Source organism: Dreissena polymorpha, chromosome 9, assembly GCF_020536995.1.
Source record: "Dreissena polymorpha isolate Duluth1 chromosome 9, UMN_Dpol_1.0, whole genome shotgun sequence".
Lineage (NCBI taxonomy): Eukaryota > Metazoa > Mollusca > Bivalvia > Myida > Dreissenidae > Dreissena > Dreissena polymorpha.
Genome location: NC_068363.1, coordinates 94,311,018 through 94,333,961, shown reverse-complemented (window position 1 = coordinate 94,333,961; position 22,944 = coordinate 94,311,018). Strand labels below are relative to the sequence as shown.

Here is a 22,944-nt window from a genome sequence, read left to right as displayed (position 1 = left end):
TAATGATAATCTAATGCACATGTTAGGATTTCAGTCCAGTTGTTCCTAATGTAATTGTTTCCGACGATGTTGATAATGTTGATTTTAATGATAATATGAAAAACATACGGAACAATAAGGAATACGACAACAATGACGATGTTGATATTGTTTGAGCTGCCACAGGTAATGATGATATTGATGAGGATGGGAATGTTGATGATGATGATGATTAATAGGCTTTCCTGGTAACAATTAAATGGGCTGTAGAAAAGCAACACATTTAAAACAGATTAAAAAAGTATTGTTGCAAAGAAGACATTTCCAGCTTCAAAGAACTTCAAAATCATTAATATTCGTCCGCATTCAATTTGCGGTTTTAAAAAATAGACTTTTGAATGGACACGTAAACCATTGATTTCTGATTTCGGAAAAAATCGGAAAAAAATTCGGAAAGAATTTGCCTAAGCCATTTTCCAAATGTATTTGTGTTAAGTTTGTGGATTGGTCAACCCACAAAATCAACGATAATAATTTCCCACTAATACTAATGATTAAACAATAAACAGTATTTAAGTTTCACATCAATAAAGAATCCCGCTTCTTCATCAACTTCTTGTCTCTGTTGGCAACGTATTCCTTCCCTACAGCACTCAACCTGAGCTCCAGTATGTTGTTAAACTTCTGTACAATCTCATAACACACTGCAGTGTCTGCCTCAAAGTCGCGGTGTTTGAACTCGTGCCCATTGAAGTAGGCAAGACGGAACACTGATTTACCTGCACAACAGAAACAGAGATATAATATGTATGGATGAATAGTATATCTTGTGATTGTTCTGTTGAAGTTGTAACGAGTTTCTTAGCTATAAGAGGCTTGCGGAAATATATATGAAGGCCTAATGGAGTTGGAGTGTTGGTGATGACGATTATGATGGTGGTGGTTGTAGTGATGATGATTATGATGATTATATACAACAATGATGATAGTCTTACAACACTCCAAATCCATTAGTAAGACTATCATCATTGGTGTATATAATCATCATAATCATCATCACTACAACCACCACCATCATAATCGTCATCACCATCACTACAACCATCATCATCACCATCACTACAACCACTTCCATCATCATAATAATCATCATCACTACAACCATCATCATCACCTTTACTACAACCACCACCATCATCATCATATCCACTATCATGAGTATCTTCTTCATTATCACTACCACCACCACCACAATCATCATCAGCATCACCCCAACAATCATAAAACTCACCACCACTGTCACCAATCCATCATTATCATCATAAACACCACCATCATCATAACAATCACCAACATTATTATCATCATCAACACTATCACCACCATCATTACCATCACCATCATGATCAAAGATCATGAGCCGATGACATGCCAGAGTAAAATTGAGCTTGTCAGAGTAGTAACGTATACCCCTGATAAAGTTTTACTCAAGTAATAATAAACATGATATAAAAGCTATAATTTGAAAAGGGGGAGTAACTTAAACAATTTTTAACAGAGGGCGGTGACAATTACTCATACACACGCTCATTTAATAAGGAAGAATGCATGCATGTTTGAATCTTGTATGTTAAAAAGTGCAGTGGTACTTTCAAGGAACAGTTTGTGTGTAGGGATAGAAACAATCGTTGCAAAAATTACCTCAGATTGTTTAGAAATTCATGCCTGTTCATCTTAATAGTTTATTATGCAAGTCTGCTCATAATCTGTCAAGCCTGAAAACCCAAAACCAAACAATCAGTAAATTGCCCCCATCTTTCTCCTCAAAGATATCACATGATGCAATGTTATCAGCGTCATAGGTAACCGCCTTCTGTCGGAAGATTCGCGCACTGCTTTTGCTCACCACAGGGTCTATGTTTACCTTTTCTCCGCTTATCCCTGGAACATCAACCCAAGAATTAAACAGAGAAGCGTTCTGGGAAATCTGAACTTAAGTGCATTTGCGTAAAATGTCGTCCAAGTCTAATTACAGACGCCTTTTTCTGCTTTTTTTTTGTTTTTTTCTTTTAAGTCTCTTCTCAGCGACCAAGCTAAGGTTGACAGTGTTGTCCTTGATTAGTCTGTGCGGACTGAACTTAAAGCACGTGCACAAGTGACAAGACTCAGCAGATAATATACAGATCATCACAAGCATGGAATACCCATGTAATTTAAAGGTACAAACACCGCCATCCTGTTTTATCAACTAATAATACATGCATTTAAATAATAACGGGGCATACAACATGAATTTTGATAGGATATCAAATTTGTTAGCTCTGTAACCAAAGAATCTGGGAAAATGGGGCTTAATGCAGTTTGCACATGCTTATCAGGGGCGACACTTTCCCCATGGACTAGATGTTTGCTTAGTCTAGAAGAAACTTCCTTGAAACCAAAACTTCTATAAACGCGTAAAATATTGACATTGGAAAGGAGAAAATAAGATGGCATCGATGTCGTACAGAGCTGCACCTTCTGTTGGCCCTCAGTTTGTGCATTCTGGGAAATCTGGGTATAACTGCAGTCCGCACAGGCTTATCATGGACAACACTTTCGACTTTTGACATATTTTTCGCTTAAAGAAAGTATCTTCTTAGCGAAAAATCAAGTTAAAGCGAAAAGTGTTGTCCCTGATTGGCCTGTTTGGACTTTAAAGGCTAATCTGGGACAACACTATGCACATGCATTTAGCCTTGATTTTCAAGAATGAGAATCCCTAATCCCTAGCGCAAGCTGTAAATACCTCACCTAACTGCACCTCTGTGTTGGTCCTCAGTTTGTGCATCATGCTGACCAGGTAGGACTTGTAGTGGTGACTCGTGAGGGACTTGGCCATCTCTAAGGACCTGCCATTGTCAATTTCTGTGGCGTCACCTCGGGAACCTGTGGACAAGGGGAAGGCGAGAAACGTTTGTAGACATAACACACTGTCACACATGAGCCCTGCTCTGTGAAATGAGGGTTAAATGGCTTTCCGTCTTGACAGGATTTTCATTTTCTAAAGACTTTCTTTAAAAAAAAAAGCGGAAAGTGTCGTCCCTGATTAGCCTGTGCAGACTGCTTTTCATCTCAACTGGATTTTCATTTACAAAAGAATTCATTACAACCAAAAACATAAACAAACTGAAAGTGTTGTCCCTGATGAGCATTAGCAGACTGCTCAGGCTAATCTGAGACTACACTTCACGACATGCATTAAGCCCCGTTTTCCCAGACTGTGGCTAATATGTTTTTGAAAGTCTTACTGTTTTCTCGGACCAGCACAAACTCCAGGGTATCCATGCTGGCCAGGTTACACTCCAGATCAATTGACACCCCAGGCACAGAGTCCTTCTCCAGGTTATAACACTGACCTGAAACAGTGAAATAAAGCTCTTCAACATAGCCCTGGTTGCTGTGGGGTAGTCGATATGGTGTATGTCTAGCAACTGGGAAGTCATGGTTTCCATCCCCACTGTGGGAGCCCTCTTTAGATCTCCCGCAAAGACGCCACGTACTGGTTCTACCCAGGAAACCAACCCCAGAGCATTTCAATAAGCGGTATGCTTTTTATGCAATCAAGCTAAAATAAATAGGTTTAACCCATTTATGCCGAGTGGACTCTCCCATCCTTCTAAATTGGATCAATTTATTTCCAAAATTAGAGATGTCTGGTATATTTATTTCTTTTTTTATAATATTTTTCACAGAAATTCCTTAAAGCAAACAGCGTAGACCCTGATGAGACGCCGCATAATGCGGCGTCTCATTGACTTTGCGTCAATTAAATGATTGGATTATTTCCTGTATTTGCATTCAGTTTTATCCTGCCCGTTATGCAATAGGTAATTAAGGCCTTAACAGTATACTTGGTGAGGGCCCCTTTAATTGATTTAAAGCCCCTATAGCGCTCAAAATAAACGGAAATTTCGTAAAATATTTCGTAAAATAAAGTTAACACTTGGACAATCATAGACAATCAGTGTTCCTTAGAGCAATAGCCAAAATGTCAACGCTAGATATGTTCTGGTAATTTAGATTTTACAAGATAAAAAATGCTCTTTTTTATTTTTGTGTGGCACAATATATTCCATTTTAATTTACCGCAACAATATCTATGCATACGACACAGGAACACTAAAATGGAACACAGCGATTTTTTTGTCCAATTTGAAAAATCGAGTCGTGAAAACCTCAAATTGGGAAATTGGTGTATTTGATTTTTTGCTCCCAAAAACTTTAAAATTGATAACTAAGTGTTTCGAAGCTGTCAATATTATATTTACCTAGGGTCAAGCCATAGAGCTGCAAAGGAAACTAACTTAATGTTGCATTTTCCCAAAAAAAAATTGGGAAAGTGCCGTTTACCGGCACTTTATAAAGAAGGAAAAAAATCGCTGGGAACATGAACATGTGTTGAATATATTGTACTACAAACAAACAATAAAGAGCATTTTGTATTGTGTTAAATCTATGTTACCAGACCCCATCTGGTGTTGAAATTTCGGCTATTGCTTTAAGGAACACTGATTGTTTATGTTTATTTTACGCAATATTTTACGATATTTCTGTTCATTTTAAGCGTTATAGGGGCTTTAAATTACTCCCAGTACTGGACCAACTATATTTATCACAACGATATTAAACTGTGAACAAAATTAATGTACAGAGTCATTTTAAAATCTCACAATGAATGACATAGTTATGGCCCGACAATCTCATTTGTGGCCATTTTTGACTTTTGAACTCCAAGTGTGACCTTGACCTTGGAGATATCGACTTACTTCTTTTGCATGACACACCATCCAATGATGGTGAACAACAAATGTGCCAAATGATTTTAAAATCTCACAATGAACGACATAGTTATGGCCCGGACAAGCTCATGTATGGCCATTTTTGACCTTTGAACTCAAAGTGTGTCCTTGGCCTTGGAAATATAGACTTTCTTCTTTCGCATGACACACCGTCCAATGATGGTGAACAAATGTACCAAATCATTTCAAAATCTAACGATAAATGACATAGTTATAGTCCGGACAAACTTTTGACTTTTAAACTCAAAGTGTGACCTTGACCTTGGAGATATCGATGTACTTCTTTCACATGACACACCGTCCAATGATGGTGAAAACAAAGTACCAAGTCATTTAAAAATCTAACGATAAATAACATAGTTATGGTCCGGACAAACCCATATTCATACTTGACCTAGACATCATCTAGATACAACTTCTGACCAAGATTGGTGAAGATCGGATGAAATGTTAGGGACAGACCGATCAACACAGTGACTCCTAAATAACCCCCATTACCAAGGGTCTGGTAGGATGCAAATGGGCATCTCCTATATTGGTTTCCTACAAACTATTGTTTCTGTACTAATTTAAACACATGCGGACATTGGTTCCTACATTATTTTGACAACCCAAACAATTGTTCCTGTCTTGTTTTGACAGCCCGGACATTGGTTTCTACGTTTTATTTACAGCCCAGACATTGGTTCCAATATTATTGCTTCCTCGGTCACTCAATATGAACTGGATTACAATATGGATAAGTTAGATACATTTTATTGTTGGCTAAATTTGAGGTGAGAACCTTTGATCAGCATATACTTTGTTGTTAAGTTTGGAATCTAATGGTAGGAAAAAATGTCTGGGGTGTCAATATAATAAAGGAACAATGTATTGGCTGTCAGAAAATGTAGCTGTGTCAAAAATTAGCGTAAGAACCATTGCCCAAAGACCCCTATACATGTACCATAATCAGCTGACTAGTAAATTGCCATATGCACTTGAATATGTTCAACCCACAACCATTCCTTACCTGGCCTGACTTTGATTTTTCTTCGTTTGAGAACCTTGTCCAAGATCTCTTTCATCAAGATGTTGGTGTTGTCAATGGGGAACTTGTTGAAGCCTCTGTGCGGAATGTTGCTGAAAGAATAAGCGCCTCATTCTAGGAAAACTGGGCTTAATGCATGTGCGCAAAGTGTCGTCCCAGATAAGCCTGTTAATTCCACACAGGCTAATCAGGGACGACACTTTCTGCTCTAATAGGATTTTGCCTAGAAGAGACTTACTTTTATATCCCATATAACAGGAGTGTCATCGATGATTTGTCTTTGCAGATTTCACAGGCTAATCTGGGATGACACTTTGCGCAAATGCATTAAGCCCAGTTTTCCAGATCAAGGCTCATACTGCAACACTTGCAATAGCTTTTGAGTTTTAAGACCTTACTTCTAGGGCTAAAATTTTGGAAGTTCCAGTCATAAAATCTGGAAATCCCAGTCCTAAAATCTTGAAGTTCTAGTTACAAAATCTAGAAGTCCCTGCAGTCATGAAATCTGGAGGTTTCAGTCATAAAGTCCCACTTTTATTTCAGTACTTAACTTATGACCTTTAGGACCTATAAGTAAGAAAGGGCTACAACAAACTTACACAGTAAGAAAGAAATGGCTTCAGGACACTTACACGGTAACGATGATGGTCTTCTTGCTGCTCGCATACGTAGGCACATCTTTCTCAACGAGGGCCACCTTGGTAAAGCCGAACTTTGAGACCGGTTCCCGACTGTCCAGGCTCGGGAAGTCAACGTCCACCTCCCCGTCGTCCTCTGCGATGTGCAGGCAGTACATGTCAATGTTCTCTCTGGCAACAACAAATCAAAGTCACTAAAAAGTGTGTGTTTTTATACCAATCTTAAAACTTCTGGTTTTTGTGCAGGCAGTACATGTCAATGTTCTCCCTTGAAACAACTAATCACAAATTTCTTCAGTAAATAATACCAAAATGTAAGTCCAAGAGGGTTATGGTGGCTCACCTGATTAGAATTTATGTTGTGTTATTAAGCAAGGGCTGTTAAAGTTTGTGTTGTGAGAAGTAAGTGTTTGTTTTTCTGCAGATATATAAATATGTACTGTAAATTGTTGTTGTTTTTTTAATTTGTGTTCTCGTGTATATGTTTTTTCGGGATGTGCAGACAGTAAATGTCGATGTTCTCCCTGGCAACTACAAATCACATTCAAACAAAAAAAGATAAATGCATGTGTAAGAATTTTAGTATTTATAATGTGCAGGCAGTTCATGTCAATGTTCTCCCTTGCAACAACACATCAAGATGTGCAGGCAGTTCATGTCAATGTTCTCCCTTGCAACAACACATCAAGATGTACAGGCAGTTCATGTCAATGTTCTCCCTTGCAACAACACATCAATATGTGCAGACAGTTCATGTCAATGTTCTCCATTGTAACAACACATCAATATGTACAGACAGTTCATGTCAATGTTCTCTCTTGCAACAACACATCAAGATGTACAGGCAGTTTATGTCAATGTTCTCCCTTGCAACAACACATCAAGATGTACAGGCAGTTCATGGCAATGTTCTCCCTTGCAACAACACATCAAGATGTACAGGCAGTTCATGTCAATGTTCTCCCTTTCAACAACACATCAAGATGTACAGGCAGTTCATGTCAATGTTCTCCCTTGCAACAACACATCAAGATGTACAGGCAGTTCATGTCAATGTTCTCCCTTGCAACAACACATCAAGATGTGCAGGCAGTTCATGTCAATGTTCTCCATGGGAAAGCAACACATAACTATACAATTTGAGTGGCAAAATGATATATTTTATGTCATAACTAACCATTTGAGAGGCAAAGTGATATATTTCTGAAAATTGAGCAACAACTACATAACTTAACCATTTAACTGCGTAACTAACCATACACCTTGACCTAGACATCATCTAGACACAACTTCTGACCATATTTGGTGAAGAATGGATGAAAACTAATTCAATTAGAGAGCAGATACCATGCTGAATGTTTAAAATGCACTTAGTGACCACATGACCTAATGTTTGGCCAGGCATGGCCCATGTTCGAATTTAGCCTAGAGATCATCTAGATAAAACTTGTGACCAAGTTTGGAGAAGATCGGAAGAAAACTACTTGAATTAGAGAGCGGACACCATGCTGAATGTTTAAAACGCACCAAGTGACCCCGTGACCTAGTTTTTGGCCCGGCATGGCCTATGTTCGAACTTGGGGTAGACATTATCTAGATACAACTTCTGACCAACTTTGGAGAAGATCAGATGAAAACTACTTGAATTAGGGAGCCGACGCAATGCTGAATGTTTGAAATGCACTAAGTGACCCTGTGACCTAGTTTTTGGCCTGGCATGACCCATGTTCGAACTTGGCCTTGACATTATATAGATACAACTTCTGACCAAGTTTGGTAAAGATTGGATCAGAAAAACTCAAATTAGAGAGCGGACATGCAAAGTGTGACGAACGGACAGACAGACGGACAGACAGACGGAAAGTGTGAAAACTATATGTCACCCGTTTGGGGCATAAAAACAATAAGTTACCCGGTATAATAAACTGACTTTAAAACAATTACTTATAATAAATAAATTGTATCATATTTTAACTTTATTAACTAGCAATCTGTTCAAGTTTTATGCTGTTTGCTGTTCATGAGTGTCTCAGGGTAGGAAATGAGGCCTTTAAAACTTCAATCTAGTAAGAAAGGTCTTTAACTTAAATTAATTTCCTCAGGGACTACAAATGTGTCAAAATATGTATATTAGCGGTAAAGGGTTCAATTCTTAGAATTAATCAGAAACATTACATCTGTATATTACACACAGACACTTTGCTATCCTATATGCTTTGTATGTAATTTACTTCTATTACTAGTATATAGATAACTTTAGATGTGTTGCATATGTTTTTTCATCTCTGAGTGCATTACATTATTTTGTTATTTTTTATATTGTTTATGTAATTGCTTGCAATCATGAAATAAAAAAGGAATATTCAGAAACCTACTGCAAGACGGGTTCCCTCATTTCGTTTGTATACTGCCAGCAGCTCAGTCCCACCAGGTCCTGAATCTTGGCACTGGAAACCACAACAACGGACATCGGGTACAACCAGTCCTCTGCGCCGGCCATTGTGAGGAAGATGTCAATTTTCTTTGTTGGTACTCCTACACTGGCCTGAAAGTATTTGATCCTCGCTTTGAGAAAAAGGGGTTTAATGCATGTGCGTAAAGTGGTGTCCCACAGACTGCAAAGGCTTATCAGGGACAACACTTTCCCCATAGACTGGATTTTCGTTTAAAAGAGACTGAAAGTATTCATTTTAAATTAAATGAGCCTCGTTTTGGGAAAACTGGTCTTAATGCATTTGAGCTTCCCTCTGAGAAAAAAGGGATTAATGCATGTGCAAAAAGTTTTGTCCCATTTCAGCCTGTGAAGTCCGCACAGGCTTAAACAGGACGACACTTTCTACCTGAACTGGATTTATTTAGAAGAGACTTCCTTTGAACGAACAATTCCACAAAAGCAGAAAGTATAGTCCAAATATCAGCAAGTAAACATTTACATCCAGTGTTCAAACCATGACTGTACAAAAACACACTTGTTAGACATTATGGTCTCCCCCTTGGAAATTGGAGGACGTTTACAAGTTAACATAATCAAGACCCCACGAGAAAGAATCTTCCGATGCCATTCAACTTGAAATACTGCAGGAACGGATAATGGCCCACATTCCGATGAATAGCTTGCAACAATATGAGTCTTGTTCTGGGAAAACTGGGGTTAATGCATGTGCTGCATAATGTGTTGTCTCGGATTAACAATATGAGCCTTGTTCTGGGAAAACTGGGGTTAATGCATGTGCTGCATTATGTGTTGTCCCAGATTAACAATATGAGCCTTGTTCTAGGAAAACTAGGGTTAATGCATGTGCTGCATAATGTGTTGTCCCAGATCAACAATATGAGTCTTGTTCTGGGAAAACTGGGGTTAATGCATATGCTGCATAATGTGTTGTCCCAGATTAACAATATGAGCCTTGTTCTGGGTAAACTGGGGTTAATGCATATGCTGCATTATGTGTTGTCCCAGATTAACAATATGAGTCTTGTATGGGAAAACTGGGGTTAATGCATATGCTGCATAATGTGTTGTCCCAGATTAACAATATGAGTCTTGTATGGGAAAACTGGGGTTAATGCATATGCTGTGTCATGTGTTGTCCCAGATTAACAATGAGTCTTGTTCTGGGAAAACTAGGGTTAATGCATATGCTGCGTAATGTGTTGTCCCAGATTAACAATATGAGCCTTGTTCTGGGAAAACTAGGGTTAATGCATATGCTGCGTAATGTGTTGTCCCAGATTAACAATATGAGCCTTGTTCTGGGAAAACTAGGGTTAATGCATATGCTGCATAATGTGTTGTCCCAGATTAACAATATGAGTCTTGTTCTGGGAAAACTGGGGTTAATGCATGTGCTGCATAATGTGTTGTCCCAGATTAACAATATGAGCCTTGTTCTGGGTAAACTGGGGTTAATGCATATGCTGCATTATGTGTTGTCCCAGATTAACAATATGAGCCTTGTTCTGGGAAAACTGGGGTTAATGCATATGCTGCGTAGTGTTGTCCCAGATTAACCCGTGCATACCGCACACCTTCATCAGGGATGAAAAGACTTCTTTAAATGAAAAATTCCATAAAAGCAGAAAGTGTCATTCCTGCATGCATTAAGCGTTAACCTTTCCCAGAACGAGGTTCATAATATTGTCACACACAAAAACAGCTCAAAGAATTAATTATTTCTGAATTTTAAACTGCTAACATATGATAATGACGTATCATTATCGTATCCTACCGGATAACGATGTTTAATTATGATGAAGTTTGTGCAAATGCTATGACAAATACGAACAACAGTGTTGCTATTGTTGCAGATGCCAATGGTGATGACAATAACTACCAACCAGCTAGTGATGATAACAAGTCAATTTCGAAAACTATTATCAAAAACAGATAGTTTAACGTGTAGGTTTTGTGAGTCAAGAAAGGTCGTCAACAGATTCCAAATAGGTTGGATGTGTTTGCACTCCAATAATTGAATGTTCTGTAGTTTCAATATATTCATCACAGTTCTCATAAGTAAGAATTGGATAGTTTGCATTTGCGAAGAAATTTATTGGCCTCGATAATTCTATTTACGTATTTGTACTGGAAATTACAAAGTGTGATGTCGATTGTTGTTTTCTTAGACTAATCTGTGTTCATTTTAGTTCATGCTTTTAAAGTATACATTTTTTCGAACGTGAATACTTTGATGTTATTATGTTTCATTTGTATTTCATATTTTAGATAAATTAATTGATTTTGTTTAAATTGTTTTCCAAAAATATGGTTACAATGGTTAGCGTGTTTTTTCTGTTTATATGATGTGATATGTGATGGTTTACTTTTTATTAATGTTAAATACAAAATGAAGTTTCTTATATAGATATCTCACACAAGTAATACATAGTATTGAAGTCATATATGTTGTGTATTCGGTAATCACAAATTTATGGAAATACTTTATGCTATTCTTACCCCTTCTTTACCAAAAGATTTTTAATTGTGTTACTATGTTTATTTTATTCCATAACATTGTTTTGCTTTAGTTTTTGTATTGTTACATAGTTTTGACTTGAAAAGTCAAGACTGCATTATAGGGATATATATATGTATATACAAACTGGTATTTGTTTTAATATATAATATATAAGAAAGTAACATGCACACATTAAAAGTTCCCCCACAGTTGTCTACTACTTTCTGACAAAACAATATTCATTTACTGTGATGTAAGGTCTTTATCATACGTTTGACGTAGCTGGCTTTGGCAGAGCTAATAAACAAACTTTTGTCAGTTAATTTGATACCCCCAAGCTTATTATGATGATATGGTTTTAAAACAAGAGGACATTTTAGATCTTATGCGCTCATCTGAATTCACAAACAGCAATTGTTTAAGACTTGACCTGATAGAAGTCACAAACTTAGAAAAATACCACTAGGATAGACCTTTATTAAAACGACGCGTGTCCATAGGACAGGTATGCCCCTACATTCCATTTTTTAAACTTTGTCTATGTCAAACATAACTTGTTTATAACCAAATTTGACTTTTGACCTCTGTATGTGACTTTGTCATGAAATACTTGATGCATGCGACACTTAGTCTCCTTTTGTTAGTTATTTAAAATTAGTTGTTTTAAAATGTAATAATTAACCCCTTTTTCGCAGAGCACCGCTCAAATGTGTCATGTGCATTAAGCCCCGTTTTTCCAGAGCGACGCTCAAATGTGTCACATGCATTAAGCCCCGTTTTATAAGAGCGACACTCAGTTATGCCACATGCAATAAGCCTCAATTTCCAATTAGCGCGGCTCATTCGAAAGATCTCCTACAACCATGCCTCAGTGACAGAAGTCCATCTGAAAGATATATATTGCCTACTACCAGGCTCCAAAATTATAATAATTCTTAAGTTCAGCCTAAGCAAATTGAAACCACACAAATCAGAGCTCAAATGTTTCAAATGCATTTAACCTCGTTTTCTCAGAGCGCGGCTCATATTGAATCTCACTTGACAAACACTAATGTTCGCTTAATTATGTGTCGCTGTTAAACAATCTTAGGACATCGAATAACAGGTCAAGTTCAGCTTCAATCGCAGTAAACAATCAAATACATGTAAGTGGATATGTAAAGGCGTTTAGCTGTAAAAGTTAAGGACATCCTTATGCACTAAATTAAAAAGTCTTCCAAATGTTTTGTACAATTTGATGGTGTATTGAAAGGTCACCTAAAAGAGACGACCACTTATGCGATATCCAGTCAGCAAATAGTATTGAATCGTAATATAGGCGATACTATTAACAAGATTGAACCTCTAGTATGAGAGGTCAAGATACCAGAAGGCATCCTCTTTAAGATAATGTTACAAGAACACAATGTATTTCAGCATCGCTGTGTGAAAAGGGGGTTTAATGCATGTGTGGAAAGTGTCGTCCAAGATTAGCCTTTGCAGTCCGCACGGGCTAATCAGGGACGACACTTTTACCTAATCTGGATTTTTGTAAAGAGGAAACTTCATTGAATAAAAATACCATGAACACGGAAAGTGTCGTCCCTGATAAGATTTTGCGGACTTAACATGCTAATCTTTGACAACACTTCACGCACATGCATTAAACCCCTTATTTACAGATTGAGGCTCATTTTTTTATCAAGTTAATTGTTTATTTTGATGCAAGGGTCAACAGAAAAAACACAAAAACTATCCACCAATATTGTAGTAACTGGTTTGGTCAAAAGGAGTCATTGGCCGTGAAGATGACTTCATATCGACGACTACGTCACAAGGCAGCGATGAGCGCAAAAGGGATGGCAAAGAGCCTAAGACTGATGGCCCTGAAATTGGAATCTTACGTATACATATACAGGATTTGTTAATTAAAGAAATATTTTAATATAATTAACACTTAACATTTGAGTATTGTTTGCTTTGCATGTAAAATATAGATGGTACAATTGTTAGCTTCTTGGCTACTAACCCTAAGGTCACACGTTCTTAAGGCCTTAGGCCCAGAAATATTAATGTTTGTCAATAATTGTTCAGCCAGTCCAATCTAGTCCACTGCTATTTTGTATGTTTAACTATTTAGATTTGTATACCTCTTTTTTATGTGTAAACAATTTATTATAAAAAAACGGGGCACATATAAATCAACTCAAATTAACGTTGTTGCCCCATTTTGTCAATTTAAAGTCTATACATAAATTCATTCTATATACCAGAAAGATATATCGTCCGTGACTTACGCGAATGCTTTTGATGCCTAAAGCATACACCGAACTGTTTAAGAATCTATTACTTGATTATATAGATTATAACACTCAATTACGTGACAGACTTGCCGCTGATAACATGAATGGGTAATCGACTAGGAGAACGTTCCGTGTCTGGTAGAGAAACTTGCCGTCACTGAACACAGCGTCCTTGGTCGAAAAGGCTGCGGAATCTGCGTCCCTAAGACAGCGATCTGAACACAGATATAGGATGAGTGACAGATAAATATTAAGACATAAGTAAATTTACCATGTATTTTGGAATTTCTTTGGTATAGGGTCTACAATATACATGTCTGTTAAAGAATATTGTTGACACTGCTCTGCATTTACAAATTTCTGAAATTGTTTTTGTTCACTTTTTAAAACCAATATTATATGGTTTTATTAAAATCACTGCACCATGCAGGTTTTTTTATGCCTGATTGTATAGCCGAATAACGGCTATGTTCTCAATGGCAAAAGGTATACTTTTTTACCAAAATTTGGAAAAAAAAATCCCAATTTACATTTTTTTATTTTTTTTAAAGAAGTGTCTGATGATTATTTTATCACAATTTTATTTCAATTTTATATAAAAAAAAGTACATAATAATGATTTATATGATTTTGATCTTTTAATTTTAATTATACAGAGTTATATCAGTATATATGGTTGTACTAAAGTGCTACCAAAAAAGGCTACTGAATTTATTTTCCCAATTTCTTGAAAACGCCGATAAAATTCTCAATTTCAAAGCCATGGGCTATCTTCCCAAAAAGGGGAAAAAACCCTGTCATGTACACTCAGCCGAAAGATGGTGATGTGTTAATCATCATATACCCTTCCCAATGACAAAGTAGGACCACATTCCGCACTTTTGTCTTATTTTTATAGATAAATAGTCTTATCACATACGTTACCCAGTTAGTTTCACATTCTACCTATATCAATTAAAGTACTGAAGACCACACATGTGTGAGTTGCACAGCGTGAAACTGTAATTACCTCCCTAGCTTGCCTGTGGTTAAGGACTATCCGCCTAAGAGTCCTCTAATATTCCCTTCCCACTGATTCTCTCCAGCTTGGTTCTCCATGTGGGGAGAGCTGCGTGTTGAGGAGCCGTCACTGTTGGGGTGGTTACTCACGTCGATAACGCTGTCTTGCTGGTCTCCCTTGTAAAACTTCGCCTCCTGAAAGACAGCACGAGTCAGATATTGCAGAGGAAAGGTTGGAGAAAGTGTTAAAAAAAGAGCTTGGTATGGTTCAAGTGTTAGGCCAACAACGGACTATGTAAAACTGGAGCTCCGAAACAAAGTGTTATCGTCCAAGTTCCAAAGTTTGCGCAGGGCCTAGTTTGCTAGAAATATAGTCAGTTCATAGGATTGACATATGTGACAGACATCTTTGCAAACTGTGTGAATGGTAGACGAATTATGAATTGTTCCCCAATACTTCCTAATGCCATACAGCAACTCAAGACACAAAGCTTCTTCAGCAATTCACCAATTAGGCATCTCTCACCCTTTTTTTCACAAATTGAAATGTTATGAACACACTTTACCGCCTAGTTAGCTATGGGCATATAACGATTGATTGTGTTGATCAATGGGCATAACAAATGTTTGCAAATAAACACTTCATGGTGAAGACATATTTTAATGTTTCAACTAAATTGCATGAATTGTTTATTTAGTTTGATCGATAATCTTTTGCTGACAACCAACTAATAGAGTGATTCCAATACACTCCTTCCTGCTGGATATAAATACAAATGTAGAATGAATATTTTTTTTGTTTCACTGAATTCCTTTATTAAAGTGTTGATAATTCCCATCACCTGGACCTGCATGCCATTTGTGGTCGCAGACTGGACTGGCTGTGACATGGAGGCCATTGTAGGCATGCTGTCACCAGCCAACACTGGATTGAAGCTGCCGATAACTCCTGAGTGCATAATGATTAAAAAGTTATTTAGTTTGATTCACAAAAATGAGTCTTAAAGTATAGGGCCTACAATATACATTACAATATACATGTCTGTTTAAGAATATTGTAGACAAATGGATGGCATTTACAAATTTGTTCAGAAATTAACTTGTTTTTGTTAACCATTATTAGATGGTTTTAATAAAACCACTGCTTCCTGTAAACTCAGCCGAAAGATGGTGATGTGTTGATTATCATGTACCTTCTCAATGACGAAATAGGACCACATTGCACTCTATTGTCTTATTTTTATACATTAAGAGTCTAATCTCATAAGTTACCCTGTTAGTTTCACATTAATTTCAATAAAAGTACTGCAGACCATACATGTGTGAGTTGAACAGTGTGACATTGTAATTGCCTACCTTAGCCTTCCTCTATGGTTTGGGACTATCTGGACACTGCAATTGCCTACCTTAGCCTGCCTCTATGGTTTGGGACTATCTGGACATTGTTATTGCCTACCTTAGCCTTCCTTGTGGTTTGAGACTATCTAGACACTGTAATTGCCTTCTTAGCCTGCCTCTGTGATTTGGGACTATATGGACACTGTAATTGCCTACATTAGCCTGCCTCTGTGATTTGGGACTATATGGACACTGTAATTGCCTTCTTAGCCTGCTTCTGTGGTTTGGGACTATATGGACACTGTAATTGCCTACATTAGCCTGCCTCTGTGATTTGGGACTATATGGACACTGTAATTGCCTACCTTAGCCTGCCTCTGTGATTTGGGACTATATGGACACTGTAATTGCCTTCTTAGCCTGCCTCTGTGATTTGGGACTATATGGACACTGTAATTGCCTACATTAGCCTGCCTCTGTGATTTGGGACTATATGGACACTGTAATTGCCTTCTTAGCCTGCCTCTGTGGTTTGGGCTATATGGACACTGTAATTGCCTACATTAGCCTGCCTCTGTGATTTGGGACTATATGGACACTGTTATTGCCTACCTTAGCCTGCCTCTGTGATTTGGGACTATATGGACACTGTAATTGCCTACCTTAGCCTGCCTCTGTGGTTTGGGACTAAATGGACACTGTAATTGCCTTCTTAGCCTGCCTCTGTGGTTTGGGACTATATGGACACTGTAATTGCCTACCTTAGCCTGCCTCTGTGATTTGGGACTATATGGACACTGTAATTGCCTTTTTAGCCTGCCTCTGTGGTTTGGGACTATATGGACACTGTAATTGCCTTCCTTAGCCTGCCTCTGTGATTTGGGACTATATGGACACTGTAATTGCCTTCCTTAGCCTGCCTCTGTGATTTGGGACTATATGGACACTGTAATTGCCTTCTTAGCCTGCCTCTGTGGTTTGGGACTATATGGACACTGTAATTGCCTACCTTAGCCTGCCTCTGTGATTTGGGACTATATGGACACTGTAATTGCCTTCTTAGCCTGCCTCTGTGGTTTGGGACTATATGGACACTGTAATTGCCTTCCTTAGCCTGCCTCTGTGATTTGGGACTATATGGACACTGTAATTGCCTTCCTTAGCCTGCCTCTGTGATTTGGGACTATATGGACACTGTAATTGCCTTCTTAGCCTGCCTCTGTGGTTTGGGACTATATGGACACTGTAATTGCCTTCCTTAGCCTGCCTCTGTGGTTTGGGACTATATGGACACTGTAATTGCCTACCTTAGCCTGCCTCTGTGATTTGGGACTATATGGACACTGTAATTGCCTACCTTAGCCTGCCTCTGTGATTTGGGACTATATGGACACTGTAATTGCCTACATTAGCCTGCCTCTGTGATTTGGGACTATATGGACACTGTAATTGCCTACCTTAGCCTGCCTCTGTGATTTGGGACTATATGGACACTGTAATTGCCTTCCTTAGCCTGCCTCTGTGATTTGGGACTATATGGACACTGTAATTGCCTTCCTTAGCCTGCCTCTGTGATTTGGGACTATATGGACACTGTAATTGCCTACATTAGCCTGCCTCTGTCAGGGCTTTCCTATGACCCGAGCTCCCGGGTTTTGACGCTTGAAAATTACAGAAGACCCCTTTTTGACTCTTGAGAAAATTACGTCATGCGTCACATTTGACCCGGGGGAATATACCGACTTGCGTCAACGAGATCAAAAGTTGTTAAGACTAAGCGATAATTGGCTCGGGGCGGAGTATCTCATTTAGTACACGCTAATCGTTAACGCCCGTTTCCAATCATCGAAGCACAAGTCCACCCAGTAGGCGGAGTTTGGTTAATTAAGAAATCTAGTATTGACCAATTAAAACACTGCTGGTTCGATGACGCGTGTATTAACTTTCCATTTTTTATCATAGCGTTTGTTATCAGCTGTTTGCGGAAAAGACGTGTATTAAACCCACCTAGTTGCAATAATCCAACTCCCAGCTATTGACCCTCTGAGCTGTACGTATGTACTCATAAAAGCTCAGAGCATTTAAGAAGAACTATAAACCCACCAAAACAGAATGGACTCATCCGCGTCAGTTTTAATAATATTCAATATAAAATAATAACATCCATATCCACATAACACCGTAAAGCATATTTTGAGATATTTCCAGAGTATGGCAGAATGTATTTCCAAAGCTGAATGCACCCATCACTGTTCCGCTTCATGATTGCTCAGTTCAAAGACGCGCGAAAGTTATGCTGGCATATGTACTGTCTACAACGTCAAATTACACGCTTTGCATCAAAGTGTCTAAAAATAACTATAGAACCGATACAACTGGCCTTGTGGCAAAGTGACAATTTTTGCATGAGCTAATTGATTACAAAATACATGTAGGCGTAATAATTGACCGTTTGATAAGGCATAGAAAACGGCGTGTTTGTCGCACATCTTCCGTGAAGATGGCACATGAAATAATTAAAGGGCGTCGGAATTTTCGATGGGATTAAATACGGAGGCACCTTTATCGGCGAGTAGAAATAATTTCCTTTTATAGTTTACCGATTTATATAGGCTATTGTGTTTAGGTACCACCCGTATGTTGTTATTTTTTTTGTGATAGCCAGCGGAAATGTTTTTTTTTCACATTTTGTATTTCATTCTTAATTTAATAGCCACGCGAAACGGTCAAACAAAGTTATTGGATAAAGTGTAATTGTGCAAAGTGTAATTGTGCTAGTGCATTCGGAAAATGTCGCAGAGAAACCTTTTCGAATTCGGAATCGGTAGTAACTCTGAAAGAGTGTGTAAGACGCCAACGACAAAGCGTACTTTAGATCTAAATGACAGTGCTCCTAACACCCCCAAACGTGCGAAAGAAGAACATATGACATATTACTCTGCTGTATACATGAAGTTAATGTTGTATCAGAATACATGTTTTGTATTTATTAATCATTGAAATATTGTGTTTAAATGCATAGTGTTGTAGTGACAGTAAAATGTAAGAAATAAATGTTAACATACATGTATGTTTTTATTTGTTGCTTTTTATATATTATATCTCAGTAATTTGCTTAAATTGCAAAAAATCATTGACTCTCCTGCGTTATTATTAGGACTCTCAGAAGTTTGATTTTGACTCTTGAAAATATGGTCCCAAGAGTCCTTGACTCTTGAGATTTGAGGTCTAAGGAAAGCCCTGCCTCTGTGATTTGGGACTATATGGACACTGTAATTGCCTACCTTAGCCTGCCTCTGTGATTTGGGACTATATGGACACTGTAATTGCCTACCTTAGCCTGCCTCTGTGGTTTGGGACTATTTGGACACTGTAATTGCCTACCTTAGCCTGCCTCTGCGATTTGGGACTATATGGACACTGTAATTGCCTACCTTAGCCTGCCTCTGTGATTTGGGACTATATGGACACTGTAATTGCCTTCCTTAGCCTGCCTCTGTGATTTGGGACTATATGCACACTGTAATTGCCTACCTTAGGCTGCCTCTGTGATTTGGGACTTTATGGACACTGTAATTGCCTACCTTAGCCTGCCTCTGTGATTTGGGACTATATGGACACTGTAATTGCCTACCTTAGCCTGCCTCTGTGGTTTGGGACTATATGGACACTGTTATTGCCTACCTTAGCCTGCCTCTGTGATTTGGGACTATATGGACACTGTAATTGCCTACCTTAGCCTGCCTCTGTGATTTGGGACTATATGGACACTGTAATTGCCTACCCGAGTCTGCCTCTGTGATTTGGGACTATATGGACACTGTAATTGCCTACCCGAGTCTGCCTCTGTGATTTGGGACTATATGGACACTGTAATTGCCTACCCGAGTCTGCCTCTGTGATTTGGGACTATATGGACACTGTAATTGTCACCCGCTAACACAGGATGGAAGGTGCCGATTACTCCTGAGTGAAAAATGAATAATGTTATGATGTACTTTGTTCAACAATATGAAGAACGCAAACAGAAAGCAACATGCTGATGAAAGGAATAGCTGCCGGAAAGAACACATTTTCTAAAAACAGATGCATAAATCATCAAGAGTTCATACATTTGTCCTTATTTATTTATATGATAGTTTTAGGCCCATACAATGCAATACATGTTATACATAGATTGTGAACTTGTCAATATGTTTCTATGTCTTAAATGTATCTGAAGATTTAGACTTGCACAAATTGCGAAAACTAACCCAAAATGAAAACAAGGGCTGTTTGTAAAACATGCATGCCCCCCATATGGGCTCTCCGTTGTAGTGAGAGCCATTGTGTGAATATGTTTTTTCTCACTGTGACCTTGACCTTTGATCTAGTGACCTAAAAATTAATAGGGTCATCTGCCAGTCATGATCAATGTACTTATGAAGTTTCATGATCCTAGCCAAAAGCATTCTTGAGTTATCATCCGGACACCATTTTACTATTTCGGGTCACTGTGACCTTTGACCTAGTGACGTGAAAATCAATAGGGGTCATCTGCGAGTCATGATCATTCTACCTATCAAGTTTCATGATCCTAGGAATAAGCGTTCTTCAGTTATCATCCGGAAACCATTTTACTACTTCGGGTCATCGTGACCTTGACCTTTGACCTAGTGACCTGAAAATCAATAGGGGTCATCTGCGTGTCATGATCAATCTACCTATCAAGTTTCATGATCCTAGGCCTAAGCGTTCTTGAGTTATCATCCGGAAACCATTTTACTATTTCGGGTCACTGTGACCTTGACCTTTGACCTAGTAACCTCAAAATCAATAGGGGTCATCGACGAGTCCTGATCAATCTACCTATCAAATGATCCTAGGCCTAAGCGTTCTTGAGTTATCATCCAGAAACCATTTTACTATTTCGGGTCACTGTGACCTTGACCTTTGACCTAGTGACCTGAAAATCAATAGGGGTCATCTGTGAGTCATGATCAATCTACCTATCAAGTTTCATGATCCTAGGCCTAAGCGTTCTTGAGTTATCATGCGGAAACCATTTACTATTTCGGGTCACCGTGACCTTGACCTTTGACCTCAAAATCAATAGTGGTCATCTGCGAGTCATGATCAATGTACCTATGAAGTTTCATGATCCTAGGCCCAAGCGTTCTTGAGTTATCGTCTGACAACCACCTGGTGGACGGACCGACCGACCGACAGACCGACATGAGCAAAGCAATATAACCCCTCTTCTTCGAAGGGGGGCATAAAAAGGGACAACATAATGTTACAAAACTGTTATTGACATTTTCTGCACACGAACCAATTGCACATCTCCATATCAGGGCCCTGTTTCCCATCACCGCTAACAACAGCCAGGATGTTATTGGACATGTTGTTGCCCCATCAAAATGAAGGGGCCAGAACTCTGTCGGTCTGCTTCCTGTTGGTAGTGCCCTCATGGCTTACCTCCCTTGTCGCTTCCCAACTCTTTCCTCTGTTTGGAAAATCTTGGGGGTAATTTGGTAAGCTTGAAGTAGCGTGTTTTGTCCGCTGCAGTGTGAGCGCCTTTGAGTTAAGCCACAAACTGAAATCCAAAACCTTGGCCGCATAAATATTACATATGAATTGTAATTTTTAAAATGGTACTCACCTAAGTGCCTACACATACCTATGTGTCTATGGGTACTCACCTATGTGTCTACAGATACCTATGTGTCTATGGGTACTCACCTATGTGCCTACAGATACCTATGTGTCTCTGGGTACTCACCTAAGTGCCTACAGATACCTATGTGTCTATGGGTACTCACCTATGTGCCTACAGATACCTATGTGTCTATGGGTACTCACCTATGTGCCTACAGATACCTATGTGTCTATGGGTACTCACCTATGTGTCTACAGATACCTATGTGTCTATGGGTACTCACCTATGTGCCTACAGATACCTATGTGTCTATGGGTACTCACCTATGTGTCTACAGATACCTTTGTGTCTATGGGTACTCACCTATGTGCCTACAGATACCTATGTGTCTATGGGTACTCACCTATGTGCCTACAGATACCTATGTGTCTATGGGTACTCACCTATGTGCCTACAGATACCTTTGTGTCTATGGGTACTCACCTATGTGCCTACAGATACCTATGTGTCTATGGGTACTCACCTATGTGTCTACAGATACCTATGTGTCTATGGGTACTCACCTATGTGTCTACAGATACCCATGTTGTATTTGAACCATGCTCTGGGAAGCGCCTGCTTAATGCATGTGCATTAAGTGTTGTCCCAGATTAGCCTTTGCATTTGCCTTGGCTAATCAGGGACGACACTTTCCACCTAGACAGGAGTTTTATTTAGAATACACTTCCTTTAAAATGAAAACATCCTTTGAAGCTCTGACTATGCATTAAGCCCTGTTTTCCCACAGCATGGCTCATATTCTGCTTTACGGACTACATTAAGATTGGTATATGTTTTATACATATTTGTGTTTTCCTGAATTTCAGCTAGAAGAGTGAATATGTGGTGTGCATTAAGGCTTTGTAGTCATAGATTAATGCGAACTGTTCCTAATATTTTACAAGGTACAGTTACCCGCTACTGTACAGTGTTAACAGTGTGGCAAACCTTGGTTTTGTCAGACGAGATCAATGAACTGCTGCTCTTGAAGCGCACTCAGCCCTTGCTCAATCAGGTAGTGATTATTGGGAAAATGATATAGTTTATGGTGATTGGGTATAAGATAGACATTTTTTAAACAGAGCTTGCAAGCATTGTGCATAGAACAAACGCATCATTTTTATGTAATCCAGGCAACATTTACAAATAATACCAGTAAACTTTGACAACCATATGCAATACCTGAAATGAGATGCTTGTATAAT

General features: G+C 38.6%; 3 protein-coding genes across 15 annotated transcripts in view; 2 read left to right on the top strand and 1 right to left on the bottom strand.

The window, feature by feature from the left end:
* The window catches only part of LOC127844952 (target of rapamycin complex 2 subunit MAPKAP1-like), a 567,740-nt gene that overhangs the window by 105,501 nt on the left and 439,295 nt on the right, over positions 1-22,944 (bottom strand). For all 7 annotated transcript variants that reach the window (XM_052375523.1, XM_052375525.1, XM_052375526.1 and 4 more), the window contains 6 exons: positions 13,803-13,940; positions 13,183-13,308; positions 8,864-9,033; positions 6,483-6,659; positions 5,833-5,942; positions 3,270-3,377 (listed from right to left, as the gene is read on the bottom strand). In XM_052375523.1, coding sequence (XP_052231483.1) covers positions 3,270-3,377; positions 5,833-5,942; positions 6,483-6,659; positions 8,864-8,988 — 520 coding nt within the window. In that variant the 5' untranslated portion in view covers positions 8,989-9,033; positions 13,183-13,308; positions 13,803-13,940. The remainder of the gene's footprint in view (positions 1-3,269; positions 3,378-5,832; positions 5,943-6,482; positions 6,660-8,863; positions 9,034-13,182; positions 13,309-13,802; positions 13,941-22,944) is intronic.
* LOC127844950 (ankyrin repeat domain-containing protein 50-like) overlaps positions 1-22,944 on the top strand; it is a 492,344-nt gene that overhangs the window by 149,117 nt on the left and 320,283 nt on the right. The window lies entirely within an intron of this gene.
* The window catches only part of LOC127844959 (uncharacterized), a 51,139-nt gene that overhangs the window by 14,455 nt on the left and 13,740 nt on the right, over positions 1-22,944 (top strand). For 2 of the 5 annotated variants that reach the window (XM_052375547.1, XM_052375549.1), the window contains exon 2: positions 22,651-22,754. The exons of the other annotated variants lie outside the window; for them this stretch is intronic. In XM_052375547.1, the coding sequence (XP_052231507.1) occupies positions 22,651-22,754 (104 nt within the window). The remainder of the gene's footprint in view (positions 1-22,650; positions 22,755-22,944) is intronic. 5 annotated transcript variants of the gene reach the window in all.